This window comes from Zea mays, chromosome 3 (genome assembly GCF_902167145.1).
Source record: "Zea mays cultivar B73 chromosome 3, Zm-B73-REFERENCE-NAM-5.0, whole genome shotgun sequence".
Lineage (NCBI taxonomy): Eukaryota > Viridiplantae > Streptophyta > Magnoliopsida > Poales > Poaceae > Zea > Zea mays.
Window position 1 is genome coordinate 104,015,553 of NC_050098.1, and position 17,574 is coordinate 104,033,126.

Below are 17,574 nucleotides of genomic sequence, written 5' to 3' on the forward strand. Positions count from 1 at the left end.
GAGAATATCTTTTTATAGGATGTTTATTAGGTTTCGAACTTATTTGCAAATTTGGATCGACATTAGAATATTTTATTGATTTAATTGCATTTTGATGATTTTCTGTAGAAAGAAATTAATAATTCATAAATAGTCTCAAAAATTTATGAAATTTGACGTAAGGACAACATATGTACATATAACATCCTAAAAATGTTTGACCCATAAAATCCATAATACGCCACTTCCACTTGTTGCGTGAGTTACCTTTGAAATCACCATAAGTATTCAAGTTTCAATATAAACAGTACTTCATTTTCATCATTTTTGTGTAGATACTTGAGGTTATATTATTGTAGAATGTTTGTTAGTCTTAATAACTTATTTACAATTTTCAATCGATAATAGAATATTTTATGATTTTAATTGTATTTTAATGATTTTCTTTATAAAGAAATTAATAATACATAAAATATCTTTAGAAATTCATGGAATTTATTAGAGGTGTAGCATATATACACATAATTCCAAAAAATGTTTAGACTCAACAAATATACACATAATTCTTAAAAATGTTTAGACTCGAAAGAGGGGCTAAATAATTACAAGAATTATGATATATGTAGAATGGTGTCTTACACGATATCTGTTACTAACGCTATCCGTATTTATATCCAAGAACATCTATATTGTATTCGTATTCAAAGCTAGCTGTATTCGAATCTGGATCCGAATAACAAATTTAATTTCAGTGATATTCGTCTGTATTCGATCGGATTACACCTCTAGTAGTTACCAATACTTTTGTTTGGTTGAGCTCTTTAGCATTCCCTTAACAAGACCTTGAACCAAACGGAACCTATAAAAGAGGACTAACATTACATGATTTCTCCCTAACATTTGCATGAAACAATTTTGCAGACCACATCACAAATTTGCATCCATCTCTTATTGGCTCTCCATCTGTACACGCTTGCTTATGTGCGCATGACGTAACACCATCTGAGCTCACAAATAGAAACTAAAAATCCCATCTTTTCTTAACATGGAACACTACAACTGAATTCTGTATATTGTCCTGGGGGACTTTAAGCGTGAGGTGAATTTTGGCTTTCAAAGGCGCCTCCTTTGTACTGCCGCCAGCATCTCCAACCTGCATGCCACATTTTACATCAGCTTGATTCCAGTGTTCCGGTGGAAAGAAATAAATAATTACTCGACACGTGATTGAGGAAACTCGCTTAGACTGTAAGTAGAGGGACTCTAACTCTCATCAAAAGGATGACACTATGAGTTGGGGCAATTTTCGGTTTATTTTCTCAAACACTACACAATGTCATACCCTTAGAGGGGTTGGGGACACATATTTATAGCCCTAGGGGCTGCACTACCACACCTTCTCACACACACTACACAACAGGATTATCCTCTAGATGCTAAAAAGACTACAGAGGACAGTCAAAAGCGACTGTTGTCCTCTAGATGCTAAAGCGACTACATAGGACAGTCAAAAAGCGACTATTGTCCTCTAGATGCTAAAGAGACTACAGAGGACAGTCAAAAGCAGGTTATCCTTTAGATGCTCAAGACTTATTCCATCATTCTCCCCCTAAGTCTTGGGCGTCGTCTTGTGAGAAAGTTGGGCCATCCCGGACTAGAGCAAAGCTCAACAAACTTAATATTCCCAAGGGGCTTGGTGAGCAGGTCTGCAAGCTAATCCTTGGTGTTGATGTAGCGCGCCTTGATGCTCCCTTCTGCCAAGCAGTCTCGGATGAAGTGGTATCTCAGCCGGATGTGCTTGCTCCGTTCATGGAACACGGGGTTCTTGGCCAATGCCAGAGCGGACTGGCTGTCCACCCTGAGTTCCACCGCTCCAGTGTCTCTCCCGAGGAGATCACCGAGCAGTCGAGCCAGCCAGAGAGCCTGAGTCGAAGCAGTGGACGCCGCTATGTACTCGGCCTCGCAGCTGGACATGGCCACCACCTGCTGCTTGACCGACTGCCAGCTGATGGGGCACTTGCCGAGGAAGAAGAGGATCCCACTTGTGCTCTTGCTGGTGTCGATGTCGCCGGCGTGGTCGCTATCGCTGTACCCGACAAGGTGTGCCTCCTCAGGGCACCTCGGGTAGTAGAGACCGTGGTCGAGAGTCCCCGCAACATAGCGGATGATCCTCTTCACAGCCTGCTCATGCTCCGTCGTCGGTCGCTGCAAGAACCGACTAACGTAGCCGACGGAGTATGCCAAGTTAGGCTGTGTGTGGACGAGGTAGCGAAGGCTCCCCACAAGACGCCGGTACTGAGTAGCATCCACCTCCTCCGTCGTGCTGTCGCGACTCAGCTTTAGCCTCTCCTCCATCGGAGTGAGAGCTGGGTTGCAGTCGGTAAGCCCAGCCAGCTCAACAATGCGCCTGGCATAGGCGGTCTGGCGAAGTGTGATCCCGGAGTCTCTCTGGTGCACCTCAATCCCCAGGTAGAAGGAGAGATGCCCCAGGTCACTCATTTGGAAAGTGGCCTTCATCTCTTCCTTGAACGCTGCCACTTCTGCATCCTTGGCGCCGGTGATCACCAAGTCGTCGACGTAGACACCCACCAGCAGGGCATTTTCTCCATTGCCCCGCCGATAGATGGCCGCCTCGTGCGGGCTTGGCGTGAAACCCATTCCTTTGAGCGTGGAATCCAGCTTGGCATTCCACGCCCTCGGTGCCTATCGCATGCCATAGAGAGCCTTGCGCAGGCGCAACACCTTGCCCTCCTTGCCAGGGATTGCAAAACCTGGCGGCTGGTGTACGTAGACCTCCTCCTTTAAGTCGCCGTTGAGAAACGCCGACTTGACGTCCATGTGATGAACGTGCCAGCCCTGTTGGGCTGACAGCGCAAGGAGGAGTCGCACGGATTCCATCCGTGCCACGGGGGCGAAAGCATCGTCGAAGTCGATCCCCTCCTGCTGTAGGAAACCGCGTGCCACCAAGCGAGCCTTGTGCTTGACGATGGCGCCGACTTCATCCCTCATCAGTTTGAACACCCATTTAAGGGTGATCGCGCGATGACCATGAGGGAGATCAGCGAGCTCCCAGGTGTGGTTCGTCTCAACCGCGTCCATCTCCGACTGCATCGCGGCACGCCAAGCCGCATGTTTCTCGGCCTCCGCGAAAGACCGAGGCTCACCATCGTCGCATGCAAGATGCAACTCTCCTGCCAGAATGCGAGATGCAGGGCCTGGTACCGACGGGTCGATGAGAAGGCCCTCCACCCTTCGATACCGCAACGGCTCGCCGTCGTAGCACGCATCGACGCGCTCCTCGTCGCGGGACAGAGGGGTCACGAGCTCCACTGGGTCGTGCTCGACACGAGCTGGTGTCGGAGAGGACGTTCCCGGAGAGGGTACCGTCGGTGCTGGAGTACGTGGTGGCGAAGAGCTCGTTGTAGCCGGAGTCGTGGCTGGAGTGCGTGGTGGTGAAAAGCTCGTTGTAGCAGGAGCTGGAGAGTTTGGCGCTGGAGTCGGTGGAGACTTGGGGGCTGGGGTAGACCTGCTCGGAGAAGAGTTGCCTACTCCCCCAGCTCCCTCAAAGTGGACGTACTCGATGGTGAAGTCGTACGTCGGAGTCGTGCCGTCGTCCACCGCCTTGTCCCACGCCCATCCTCGCCCTTCGTCGAACACTTCGTCGCGCGCCGTGCGCACACGCTGTGTTCTTGGGTCAAGGATGCGGTAGGCCTTCGAGCCCTCCGCGTAGCCAATGAACACCCCCGAGGTGCTCCTATCGTCGAGCTTGCTGATGTGGCCAAGCTCCTTGGTGAACGCGAGGCAGCCGAAGACCCGTAGGTGAGAGACCGCCAGCTTGCGCCCATGCCAAGCCTCGTACGGTGTCATTCCGTTGAGAGCCTTGGTGGGCGAGCGGTTGAGGATGTAAACCGCTGTCACCACCGCCTCTCCCCAGAAAACAGCTGGCATTCCTCTCTGCTTGAGGAGAGCTCGAGCCATCCCCACAACCGTCTGGTTGCGCCGCTCGACGACGCCGTTCTGCTGCGGGATGTACGGCGCGGAGTAGTGGCGCTGAACGCCCTCATCCGCGCAGTACGACGCGAACTCAGCCGCCGTGAATTCGCCGCCGTTGTCGGTGCGCAGCACGCGCAGCTTGCGGCCGCATTCCGCCTCCGCAGCGACCTGCACACGCCTGATGGCGTTCGCAGCCTCTCCCTTGCTGCCAAGGATCATCACCCACATGTAGCGGGAGAGATCGTCGACGAGCAGCAAGAAGTAGCGTCGTCCTCCTGGTGTGGCTGGTGTCATCGGGCCACACAAGTCCCCAAGCACGAGCTCGAGCCTCTCCTTGGCTCGGAAGCTCGACTGCTGGGGAAAGGGGAGCCGTCTCTGCTTTGTCAACACGCAGACATCGCAGAATTGCTCCACATGGTCAAGGCACGGCAGGCCTCGTACCATCTCCTTGGCACTGAGCCGCTTCAGGGCCTCGAAGTTAAGGTGCCAGAAGCGCTCGTGCCACTGCCATGCCCCGTCGTCTCGACGAGCAGCAAAGCAGCAAAGTTATGACACCTTCACATTGAGGATGTATAGCCGATTTGGACTCCTGTGTACCTTGGCAAGAAGGCGACGAGAGGGATCCCAGATCCTCATGACTCCGTGCTCGACCTCCACGCGCGAACCGTTCTCATCCAGCTGTCCCAAGCTGATGATAGAGTTCCTCAACGCGGGAATGTAGTAGACTCCGGTGAGCAGCCTGTGCTCACCAGACACGATGGTGAAGACGACTGAGCCGGCGCCCTTGATCTCTACGCCGGAGGCGTCCCCAAACTTGACGGAGCCTCGGACGCTAGAGTCAAGCTCGGTGAAGAACTCCCGTCGGCCGGTCATGTGATGAGTGGCGCCGGTGTCAAGGCACCATCCTTCGATCATGTCTTTGTTGGAGCCGTCGCCGAGGAAAGTGCGTGCTTTCGACTCGTCAAGGTGGAGGAGTGCCGTTGCGGCCGGTGCCGCTGGAGATGGCTCGATGCTTGCATGTGCCAGGAGCAGGGCCTCCTCCTCCGCCTCCACCTGTGCGACGTTGGCCTGGCCACGTCGTGGCTGCCGACAATCCCTGGCCCAGTGGCCAAGCTTGCCGCAGTTGTGGTAGCCGTCGTCTCGTGCCGGCTTCTTGTTGCCGACGGCGCCGCCTTGGGCACCTCCACGTACCACCCTCAGCATGTCCTCGCGCCCCGGCCTGGGCGCCTTGCGCGGCTTGCCGCGTTTGCAGCCTCGTGTCACCCTGGCAGGCCTCCCACTGCTCCCGAGTGAGATGTAGCTTCCCGCCGATAGTGATAGGCCCAGAGAGAGCCTGTGGTTCGTCGTCGTCGACCACCTTGAGGCGACCAATCGCCTCTTCGATCGTCATCGTGGAGAGGTCTAGCAGAGACTCGATCGAGCGAGCAATCTGCCTGTACTTCTCGGGGATGCAACGGAAGAGCTTCTCAACAGCTCTCTCCTCATCGTAGGTGTCGTCGCCGAACTGCACCATCTTCTGCAACAGAGTGTTGAGGCGGAGAGCAAAGTCATCAACATCCTCACCTGGCTTGAAGGCCAGGTTCTCCCACTCCTTGCGAAGTGCCTGCAGTGTGGTCTTGCGGGCACGATCGCTGCCGATGCGGGTCGCAGCGATGGCGTCCCAGGCCTCCTTGGCAGTCCGCTTCTGGGAAAGCGAAAACTGCATCTCAGGTGGGACTGCAGCAATGAGGGCATCCAGCGCCCGCCGATCCTCGTGGTAGTCGACGTCGTTGTAACGAACTGCTTCCCACATGTGGCGAACCTGGAGTCGTACCCTCATCACCGCGGCCCACTCGACGTAGTTGGTCTTGGTGAGGGTAGGCCACCCACCGTCGGGACCGATGTCCCTGATAATGGCCTGGGCCATGCGGCGACCATGGTACCGATCCGGGGAGGGAGAACCGCGCCGCCTGTAGAGGCCGCAATCTCCGTCGACTCGGTCGCCGCCGCCAGGAGCACCGCCGACGCGTCTACGCCCGTCTGGGCTGCCGCCGCGTGCGCCCCCGCCTGGAGCGCCGTCAGCGCGTCGGCGCCTATCCGGGCTGCCGCCACGCGCGCCCCCATGGGGATGTGCGGCTGCCCACTGTGCCGCCTGCTCTCACGCTGCTTCCCTCGCCAGCCTGAGCTCTTCGTCGGTGTTGTCGTCGACAGAAGCAGAGCTGCCAGCTCTACTGCCGCGCAGAACCTCGAGCTCTGTTGCCGCCGCACGTGCAGCATCCGCCGCCTCCGCTGCTTCTACTTTCGCTCTCGCTGCTGCCAGTTCCGCCGCCGCCAACCGTGCTGCCCTCGCCGCTGTCGCTGCAGCCGCTGCTGCTGCTCGCTCTCGTTCTTGTGCCGCGGCGACCTCGGCTTCCTGCTGGCGCCGCGCACTCGAAGTGACCGAGCGTAGGGACATGGTGGGCTAGTGAGGGGTCGCTGCGTGTGGAAGAGGTTGTCTCAGACGAAAGGTTGCTCGTCTGAGCAGGAGAGGAAGGAACAGTTGGAGCTCTTGCTGCCGACTGAGTGTGGGGAGAGGCGCAGGAAGGAGATGAGCAAGAGATGTTTAGGCTACAGGATAGTTTGGCTCCGATACCAATTGTAAGTAGAGGGACTCTAACTCTCATCAAGAGGATGACACTATGAGTTGGGGCAATTTTCGGTTTATTTCCTCAAACACTACACAATGTCATACCCTTAGAGGGGTTGGGGACACATATTTATAGCCCTAGGGGCTGCATTACCACACCTTCTCAAACACACTACACAACAGGATTGTCCTCTAGATGCTAAAAAGACTACAGAGGACAGTCAAAAGCGACTGTTGTCCTCTAGATGATAAAGCGACTACAGAGGACAGTTAAAAAGCGACCGTTATCCTCTAGATGCTAAAGAGACTACAGAGGACAGTCAAGTTGTCCTCTAGATGCTAAAGGACTACAGAGGACAGTCAAAAGCAGGTTGTCCTCTAGATGCTCAAGACTTATTCCATCATAGACTACCAAATAAAATAAAGAGCAGAAAAGGTGTTTGTTCATAATAAACAGTAATAGAAAACCAAAGAAAGGTGTTCACTTATTAGTACACGGCTTACTTGTAAATATTAAAATGGCAGGGGATATCTTACCCAAAGCGATGCCCATCCAAGCCTGTTGTCTGACTCATAGCCAGCTTTCCACTTGAGATGCTTGTGAGCCTTGTGTTTGTAGATGGCGCCCCAGTAGTTTGTGTCAAAATTGTACCAATAGCTGGAAACAAGAAGTTTTGGAAGTTCAATTAGATAACTCATAAACATCATCTTCACTGGTGTCCAGGCTCAAATATTGCAGAGGTATTGGATTCATCAAAACTACTAAATCAGGTATTGACACCCCCAAACTATGTAAAACCATCAAGTAGCCCTCTAGATGGCTTTGTTAGCAGGGTGCATTAAATTAGCTATTATATGGCACTAACTTGACGAATGGCATGTGGGCCATTCTCTGTGTTGCTAGGTCTCTACCTCAACAAGGTTGTCATCAGTGATGAAGAGAAGTAACACCCCGTTTGGATGTAGATATTGACGTCTGGAATTGGGAACTGAAACCAGGATTCCTGAATTATGTTGTATCTTGTTTTGTTGTCTAATGAATTCAGAGTTGCAATTAAAACTCGATTCCTCAGTATTGGACTATAGCTAGAAGTTAGAATTGAATTAGATCCAATACCAAACCTACCTAGTATTAGAAATGGGATGCAATACAAATCTGTTGTTTGAATGTAACTGAAATTGCAATTCGAGCTAATACAGAGGCAGAGGGTCTATGCTCTGAATTGTGAGAGGCAACTTCTAGCTATAGTCCAATACTGAGGAATTCAGGAATCATTGTTACAATTCCCAATTCCAGACTTCAATATCTGCATCAAATGGGGTGCAATATATCTAAATCCAAACGGACCCTAAAGCTGATGGAAGTAGAAAGACTACTAGAGTGATGTGCAGTTACAAATTGAGTTGGAATGCCACAAGCAAGTTTGTCCAGGTCAAAGTCCACATAGACATACGGTGTCACCACGCCACATAGACAAAACCACCTCAAACTGTGACAGACAGTTGTTTACATGATTTTGGATAGGTTAGGGGCATAATATCTTCAACCTTCAATAGGTTGGTGGTGACATAGACTTATTCCTCTACGTGCTTCCGGCATTTATAGATCTCTACCCAACTTTAGAGATGTAAAAACCATATAACTGTCTGAATTTCAAGACAATAAAAAAGGGCAGCCCAGTGCATGTGCTCCCGCTTGTGCAGGTCCAGGGAAGGGTCAAGATGATGTCTGCCAAAATTTATGTCAATGTTGTAGTTACCTCAACTTGTCCAAAGGCGTTAATTGGCGCTTGAATGCAAATGACAGAGAATTGGATGGTAATGAGATGCTGGGGATAAACGATACCTCATCATCCTATGAAATACACTTAATGAAACATTGTGAGTGGCAAATAGTAATATTAATTAATGAAACAAAAAAGAGCTGAGACAAGACTTACCTTGTAGCGGTATTTAATGCTCATTACATTATCATTGTACACAGCTGTGCAAACTCCATGCAGAACACGTGACTTCACTAGGCCATTTACTGACAAAATTCTGTCACGCTCATCCAAAATCTTCTCTTTAATTGAGACTTCACCATTTGGAAAGAAAAAAGTTGCTCTTGGCTACAGTAAAGAAATATAGAGTTTAATTTCTTTAAATGTGATCAACTCGTGCATGTTTCCGATGAACATAAGTCTAGCAAAAGTTATTGTGTCCCTATGGTCACTAATACAAAATTCCGGCCCTGGATGGAAGACATCCACCGGGTTATGCACTTAAGATTAAACGACTCCAGCTACCAGGACATGCTATTGACTGCTTGGGACATGTTTAATGCCGCCTATTTCTCTGTAACAGTCAGTGGACCAAGTATATCCCTGCATAGTGGTGAGAAAAAAAATTTAACCCAGCCCTGAAAATCTGCTCGAAATTTGTATACTGACCGGTCCATTAGGAGGAACCAGAGATGACAGTTCAATCTTGCATGGTGAATCCCTCAAATTTGCAGTAATTGCCACTTCTCCTTGTTGCTCCTGAGAAAACAGACACATTAACATCTGTTATGCAGTAACGTAAGTGTATGTCACATAATCCCTCCATCCCAAAATATAGTTCTTTCTAGACCACTTTTTTCATCCACATTCATTCAAATGATAATGAATATAGACATACATGCAAACTACATTCATATGTTACTTAATGAATGTATCATTAGTCTAAAACGAATTATATTTTGGGGCGGAGGGAGTATTAGCAAAGAAGTGCAATTTCTCATATTTAAAAGAGAAAGGAATCAATACAGAGATCTCATGAATATAAGATAAGAATCAGATTCAACACTATATTTACCTCATATAATGGTAAATCTTTACTGTTATAACGTTTAGTAGGCAGATCGAAATCGAAAACCAAATCAAGTCTAGAATGCATTATATGACCATTGCATGATGATATTATATAATACAGGTCAATGTGTAAACTCGGAAAATCAACCTTGAATGAGTAACATCTAAGAAAAAGAGAATAGTTGCAGTAATTGGGAGAGCCCACTGCTGATCCTGGCCCACATTTATTTGCCCGCATATATTATGCAAAACCAATCAGTGGATGGTACAGGAAGTTTCAGTTGATCGCTGCTGGTTCAAGATATACAGGAAGCTCCATCGGTAGCTGCCCTGTTCAAATATCTTGATAACTGGGATTTAGTAATACAGGTGGAGCTCCAACATGATACAATGTGGAGATGTGCTGGATATTGTAACGCCTCCCCGTGGCTGCGGCGTCGCCACCGCGACGTGAGGTTAACTGCGGCGAGGAGAGTTACCACGAACAAAATGAAGGACTCAGGTACGCACGCGAGGTACGGATATTTTGATTTCTGTTATTTCTTAGCTGTTTACAAAGTAACAAATCTAGCCTTTATAGGCACTCTACTGGGCCAGCCCAAGCTACAGGGCCCACACGCCCTAATGCCATTACATTCAAACACACACTCTACCGCTAGCTACTTGCTTCAGGGTTCTCCCGCTGCATCACTGATTCAGGCCATGAAATCTGCCCCTTCGCCAGAACTTGCTTGCCCCCAAGCAAGTGCAGTAAGAAAATGACTCTTCACAACATTGAAGTCCGCCAGGTAGAAAACTCAAGTGCCATACCCGACCATGGATCAAAACTCGCTTTAGAGTAACCCCTGACCTCTGTGCAACGCTGATGAGCTCTGGACAGCTGTTCCTGCAACATTGTGCTGTAGACAGTCCTCTGCTGCTCCCAATCAGTTGACACTAGAACCTCATTGCCTTTAAAATTTGGAGCAGCCAAACATACTTTGGCAAGAGACAACCAAATATTCCACTCGTGAGAATTATCATTGACATCACACCTAAGATACATTTCCAAATATTGGTTAATCCTCCCACTTTGGCCAACCGTTTGTGAATGATATGCCATGTTCAAAGACAATTTGCCATCCATCAATGTGAAAAGGTGCTTCCAAAATAAGCTAGTATCATAGCCTTTCGACTTAGGTAGCTTTTCCACAAAATCTATTGTAATGTCCTCCAAAATGCCCTCTGGTACTTAAAGAGGCTGTAGGAGTCCAGAGGGAAAGGACTGCTATCCTTTAGCCTGCTGACTAGTTGCACAATGCCTAAATAATTGCTCCACATCAGAATTCATACCCTTCCACCAAAACACCCTCTTCACTATATGGTAAGATTAGGGATGGCAATGGGTATATACCCGTCGGATAGTAGCATTCCATACCCATACCGATCACAAAAAATTATACCCGTCGAGTTACCCATATACGCTCGCGAGTATAAAATCTTACCCATACCCGTACCCGCGCGGGTAATTTTACCCGTCGGGTAACCCGTACCCGCTAAGATCTCAAATTATAATACTCCGATCACTCAAAATGTCAAATAAATACACAAAAATAATTTCAACTTGAAGTATAAAAAACCATATGATTACATAATTCGATAGTTTAATAAACAATAGCCGAAAAAAGGTTTTATTTTAACTAAGATTGACTTTATTAGATAATAATAGTGGTATTATATGGGTATATTTATGCAGGTATGGGTAGTACCCACCCATACCCATCTACCTAACGGGTAGAGGTTGTTGCCCATTAACATACCCGCAGATATAGAAATCATTCCATACCTACCTACATACCGGGTACCCATTGCCATCTCAAGGTAAGATGCAACCCCTCTAGAATGCCCCCAAACAGTTGAATCATGAAAGGTTGAAATCAACACAGTGCTGAGTGCTGAAATTCTGCCCACCCAAAGCTGATGGAGTCTTCTAATATTGCCCTGCTGTACTGAGAACACAACTCCATGTGGACTGTGAATGGTCACTCTTGGCAACAGATTCTGAGCATAAGAGTCAGTCATCGAAGAGTTGGGTACCTCTTGTATCCAAACTGGTTGGAAACGAATGCCACAATACAGAGCCATAAACGGACCCACTCGTGACAATGCATCAGCCAATATATTCTCCTTGCCTTTCTCATACACCATTATGAATTGTAAGCCCATTAACTTGTTCATGGCTTTTCTTTGGATATCAGGTTGTAACTGAACTTCCATATCATTGTTTCCTAGACTAGCAGCATTGAGCCACCATTGTGTTAGTTCAAGTATCACCTCTCGAACACTGCCCTTGTTCTGCATCCCATCAAAGAGCAACCCAAACTTGCATTCACATCTCATCTTCTGTCCAGTACATACTTCATATAGGATAATGCTGAAACTATCTTCACCCTGTTGGTTAAGACTTTGTGGGGATAAGCATCATGCCACGCACTCAGCAGTTGACAAGACAATACCAAAATCAGCCCCATGTTCTTTCAGCAGCAAGTTACTGTTGACCTGCAAGAACATCGCAGTGCATAATCTGGCACTATCTACCAAACTGAGATCTAGTAAGCCATGATCACAGCCGAATATTATATCCACCATGCCACCAAGTTCCAGAAGAGAGCTATTCACATTTGTTGGCATATTTTTGCTAACCAAATCCACATTAGAATTTCCCTTCATAGCTTCAATAAATGGAGGATAATTGTTGAGTGTAGCCTCACCTTCAGCATAATCCATAGCATCCATTACAGATTGAACATCTGGAACAACTTCAGAGGCTACCACCTTCCCTCTGTGTGGTCCAGCCATAATAACTGCATGCACTTCAGATAGTTCCACGATCCAAATGCTAGTCCCATTGGATTGTTTGTTGTAGCCAACAAGTCTGGTCCTCCTAGGAAGTAACCTACTTGGTCTGACAGCAGAACCTTTGCTTCTAGGGAGCAGCAATGGCTGGAAAGGTGGAAAGGAGTAGGAATCCGCTAATGCCACAACCTTCTTCTCTGACTCGAACAGCACAACTTCAACACAGTGCATGTTGTATCTTCCCTCAGGAGTTCTTCCAGTAGTTCTTACTTCTTACAGTTACTATAACAACTGCAATTTCAGCAGTATATAATGGATCTAAAGGGTGGCACCTCTGGGCTTGTGTCATGACCGGTATCACTTCTCCTTGATTGAAACCAATTAGACATCCCATTCCCACAACTGTGTGCTGAAGTAAGCCTCTATGTCAGATGAAAACTCCTCATCCCACTGAACTTCACCATCTGTCAACTCAACCTGCAGCACCTCATCCTCAGCCCCTTCTTTAGATTCAGCGAGGTAATCTTCCACATCTTCTTCACTGGTTTCATCCGCCTGTGGCATCTCCCTATCAGCCCCATCTTTGCCTCCAGTGAGTATGAATTCATCTTCCTCAATGATCTTGACATCTGAGACAACAGCATCATGGTTTTGGAACAAATCTTCAGACCCATCGGTATTGGCAGGCATCTCGAAACAGCCCTGATTGAGCCCATACTGCAACTGCTTGTCCACAATGATGGTATGTACAGTTGGTTTCATCGCGGCAACAACTAAGTAATCCTCATCTTGTGCTAGCTGATCCAACAAGTCACGCTGCCCAGATTCCTCATCCCAAATCACATTCTCCAATGGCATTTCATCGAACACTGAGGAATCAGAACCTTCAGAGAACAGGGCAATCACCTCCTCGCTGCCATTGTGAGGCGTTTCATCAAACACAGGAAGAACCATACCTCCATCAACCTGTGCATCAAGTCCACAACGACACCCTCGTTCTCCAGATCGTGGATCCCCCCAACCCCGTTCCTCAGGCTCCACCTCCATGTCCATGGCCATGGCTGCCAACCTCAACCGCGACACCTCCAGTTCTGTCTCCATCCTTGGACAAGCCAACAGAGTCAAACGATCCAACCGATTCATCACCTGGTTCCATCTCACCTCGTTCTCCTTCCTCCATTCCACCATCGCCTCTAGCAGGAGCCGCGACTGAACCGAAGGTGTGGTAGTGGGCACCGTAGCGATAAAGCCGGAGCCGCTCCTCCACCCAGGGATGTATGCAACCTCTGCAGCACACGACTCCAACCTCTGCGCCCTCGCCGAGAATTGCCGGGACCAAACACGACCCACGCCAAGGAAGGGAAGAGGCTTTGATACCACTGTAACGCCTCCCCGTGCCCACGGCGTCGCCATCGCGACGTGAGGTTAACTCCGGCGAGGAGAGTTGCCACGAACAACCTGAAGGACTCAGGTATGCATGCGAGGTAGGGATATTTTGAATTATGTTATTTCTTAGTTGTTTAGAGAGTAAAAAATCTAGCCTTTATAGGCACTCTACTGGGCCGGACCAAGCTACACGGCCCACACGCCCTAATGCCATTACATTCAAACCAATGTTTTCAAGTCGGACGATTTGCTAGTCGTTCTGGCTGACCGACTAGGGCGATTAATCGCGATTAATCACGATTAATCAAGATTAGTCACGATTAGTCGGACGACTTGGGCGATTAATCGTGATTGGTCCAAACCGACTTGGACGATTAATCGTGATTAATCGGACGACTTGAAAACAGTGATTCAAACACACACTCTACTGCTAGCTACTTGCTTCAGGGTTCTCCCGCCGCATCACTGGTTCAGGCCAAGACAGAGATGGATAGCATTCAGCTAAGATGGCCTATCAAGCATTTTTTTTATAGGATCCATTAACCTGGAGCCATGGAAATCATGGGCTCAAGAAATGTCAATTCTTCCTTTGGTTGGTGGCCCATAAAGAAGTTGCAATTTGAACACAAATATATTGCAGAACGAGATAAATGAACAATACACCTGTTGAAGAAGTGACAATGAACTTTTTAATACAGGTAAATTCTTGACCTTATTTGTTTGCATTATATCCTAATGGGAGTGAGGAAACATAGCTTTACACTCGATTCCACTGATCGAAAGATCGGGAGCAAGATGAATGAACAATACACCCGTTGAAGAAGTGAAAATGAACTTTTTAATACAGGTAAATTCTTGACCTTATTTGTTTGCATTGTATGACGCAAACTATCAAGTTATTGTGCATTCCAGAGGTGTCAATGAGATGTCCAAGTAGAAAAGGGAGAAAACAGTTATTTTTTACATGAGAAACCATCCTAATGCATGCAGTACTCTTTTCAAAAAAGAATGAGGTGGTTTTCCAGTGGATTCAACCTTAGTACAAAAAAATTGAACTTAAAGCTCAGTAACAACCAAAATATCATCTCTTCACAACTGATAAGTATCCATGATTCAAAGTTTTCACTTTGATAGAAGTTAACTCCACATTGCAGGTACAGCACATAACTAATGTATGCTAAGAACAGGTGAAAAGGCCTTCTTTTGTTACAAATTACATGATATGCTATATGATTTATTTCAGATTTGATTAAAAAACACATGAGGAAGCACATGGAGATAAGGTGAAGAGAAATAATATATAGAATGAATGGATAAAATGAAATATAGAAAATACTCCTAAAATTTTCATCCTAGGAAATATGACAAATTGACAGTGGTAACCAAAACATCTCAATGAATAGAACACACCTTTACACTGTGGTACTTGAATTGAAAGCACCTATCCAATTGAATGCAAGAAACAATAGATTTGTCATATTCATAGTTGCAAGACATAGATAAACAGAGTGCTGAACAGCCGACATGAATATAATATGATTGCTCTCCAGTCTGGCAGTTCTGAAACACAAGCCAGTTTCAGAAAATCACATGGTACTGCTATATGGAGCCATATACAAACAACAGGTGTTATTTCCAACTTCTGAACTCCTACTATGAAAATTTTCATAACAATTTTCAGCAGAAAATAAACATAACATGGAAAATAATTTGTGTCAGACAGACCTAAAATGTCTCTATAATCTGAAGTTTACAGTAAGGATAAAGTACAGGCAACTAAAACATGCTGCAACCGCATGCACTTACAATAGAGAATAGGCTTATGGTATTCCTGAGCTGATCTATGACCTTATGAACTTGGATTCAGCTTTGTTAGAAAAGTGGTGAAACAATAGTTTGCATCAAGTTCACCGCTTATCTAGAGAATCACAAAATCCCACCAAACTGATGTTTCAAGACATGATAGGTATGGTATATGGACCAGTATTTAAGTAACAAAACCACATGTTCCCATTAATCAAAGATCGTACTTACTCAAGGAGTAAAGGTAACATATCAGCATTCAGTTCTTCAGCCTTTTGAACCACTCCTGATAGAACGACATGTAATTAAAGATTCCACATAATTCAAGCTAGTATATGATTTTCAATTCTTTGCTTTTCTACCTATATGCCTGGATCAGCTATTTAATGAATAGAATAACTTTGTTTAGCATGACATGAGTATTTGAAAAAACATGACAGTTAAATCAGTATGTTGAGCATGCATAACTACTTCCCACTACATTTCCAACATAGAGCAGGGGCTCTCCAATCCCCTGTTAACATTTCATGAGCCGGAAATTGTCAGTGAATTGTACACACTTTACTATTTCAAAGTACATTTTCAACAGTAAACGTTGATATTCTCAAATGAACATATGGCCCGACAGCAACTTTGTTTACAGTGTCCATGATCCAACATGCTGTGGAATCAAGGAAATAGCTCTCAACATACAACTTGTGAAGGCATACCACGAGTAAGAGAGCACTGACACTGACACACCACAGAAGCAAAGACCCTCAACAACCTTCAGCCTAAATGCAGTAGAACTGACATAACCGCATAGGAACATACTTTCAGAGAAAGAAATGTTGTCTCATGGGCTCATGGCTTTCAATAATCAATACCTACATCAATCCCTGAAGGTGTTCTTACAAAGTAGAACCATTCAATAAAGAAAGAACTGAGAAGTGTTTTTATTCTTCCTTCGCAAAAATCAAGAACGTCTAGCCCACTAGTGTTTTCTAGCATTCCAAGAGTATTTCCCAATAGATAAGAGCTCAATTTAACTTTTAAAGTTCATATTTATACAAGTACAACACTAAATATCAGCTAACCCTGTATTCCGATTCTGTTGTTCCTGACAGGTGAGCTCTGGACAAAGTCCCTCTGTATATGGTCCTTGTTTCTGCCAAATTTCATTCGCAGACAAATTTGTGTTTCGTTTTCATATTTCATAATTACACAGTCCTATCAATTCTCTTTGCTTCCAAATGTTGGAAAACTAGTGCTAATTGAACCACGTTGGTATCATTCCCAATTCATCACGACACGTCGACACGCCAAGACCAAGGTCAGCAACAAAATTTGATGAGGAAAAAGGTGCGCAATCAATCAGAGGCCGTACTTTGGTGTTGTGCGAGGCGCGCAGTCGCAGCGAGCCGGCGAGGTCGGCGGCGCCGCGCAGCACGGCGCCTCGGGTTGCAGGGTCGACGACGACGGAGAAGTTCCGCGCCAGGAGCCCCACATCAGTCGGGCCCCAGAGAATCCCTCCTCCCCCAGCACCATGGCTAATGCGGAGGCGGAGCTTGGCGAGGCCGTCGAGGACGCGGCAGGAGAGGCGGTGGGAGAAGAGCCGTCGTTCGCTGTCAAACTCCGAGGTCACGCGGACGGGTGGGCGCCAGCGTAGGACCGCGGGCTTCGGCTCCTGCTGCGGTGGGGTGCGGGAAGGGGAGGCTGGGGCGGGCGGGGGGGCGCCTTCTTCGTCCATGGTAGGGATAGTGAGGAGGACAGGCGCCGCCATGTAATGCGGTGAATGGCTAAGAAAAGAGAGAGGTGGCGAGCAGAGCAAGGAGTGAAGAATACACGTGGTGTCCGTTGCAACAAGCTCGAGCAGCAGCATACGAGAGGTTGCAAGCAGGATACTAGTTGTCTCCCGCACACCCTCGTCTCGTCTATAGGGCGTAATTGGATCCGTATAATACGGACGGATATCAATAAAATCATATTTATTTTTAGATTTTTATTTAGATTTGAATTTAATACGAATACAAATACGGATATTTTCGAATATAAATACGGATAGTCGTGGATCGGATACGGAGTTAATCGGACACGGATAGCATCAGTAACGAATATTTTTGTCAGATATCGTGTTAGACACCATTCCACATATATCAT

At 47.0% G+C, this 17,574-nt stretch overlaps 1 protein-coding gene across 3 annotated transcripts; it reads right to left on the reverse strand.

Moving 5' to 3' along the window:
* Positions 1-671: 671 nt before the first annotated feature.
* On the reverse strand, positions 672-17,302 carry LOC100216885 (uncharacterized). 3 transcript variants are annotated; one of them, NM_001143272.1, is given in 7 exon segments: positions 908-1,132; positions 7,115-7,235; positions 8,338-8,432; positions 8,518-8,688; positions 9,010-9,099; positions 15,043-15,192; positions 16,802-17,206. In NM_001143272.1, coding segments are annotated over 7 exon segments (1,155 nt in total). In that variant the 5' UTR covers positions 17,198-17,206; the 3' UTR covers positions 908-1,000.
* Positions 17,303-17,574: the final 272 nt, after the last annotated feature.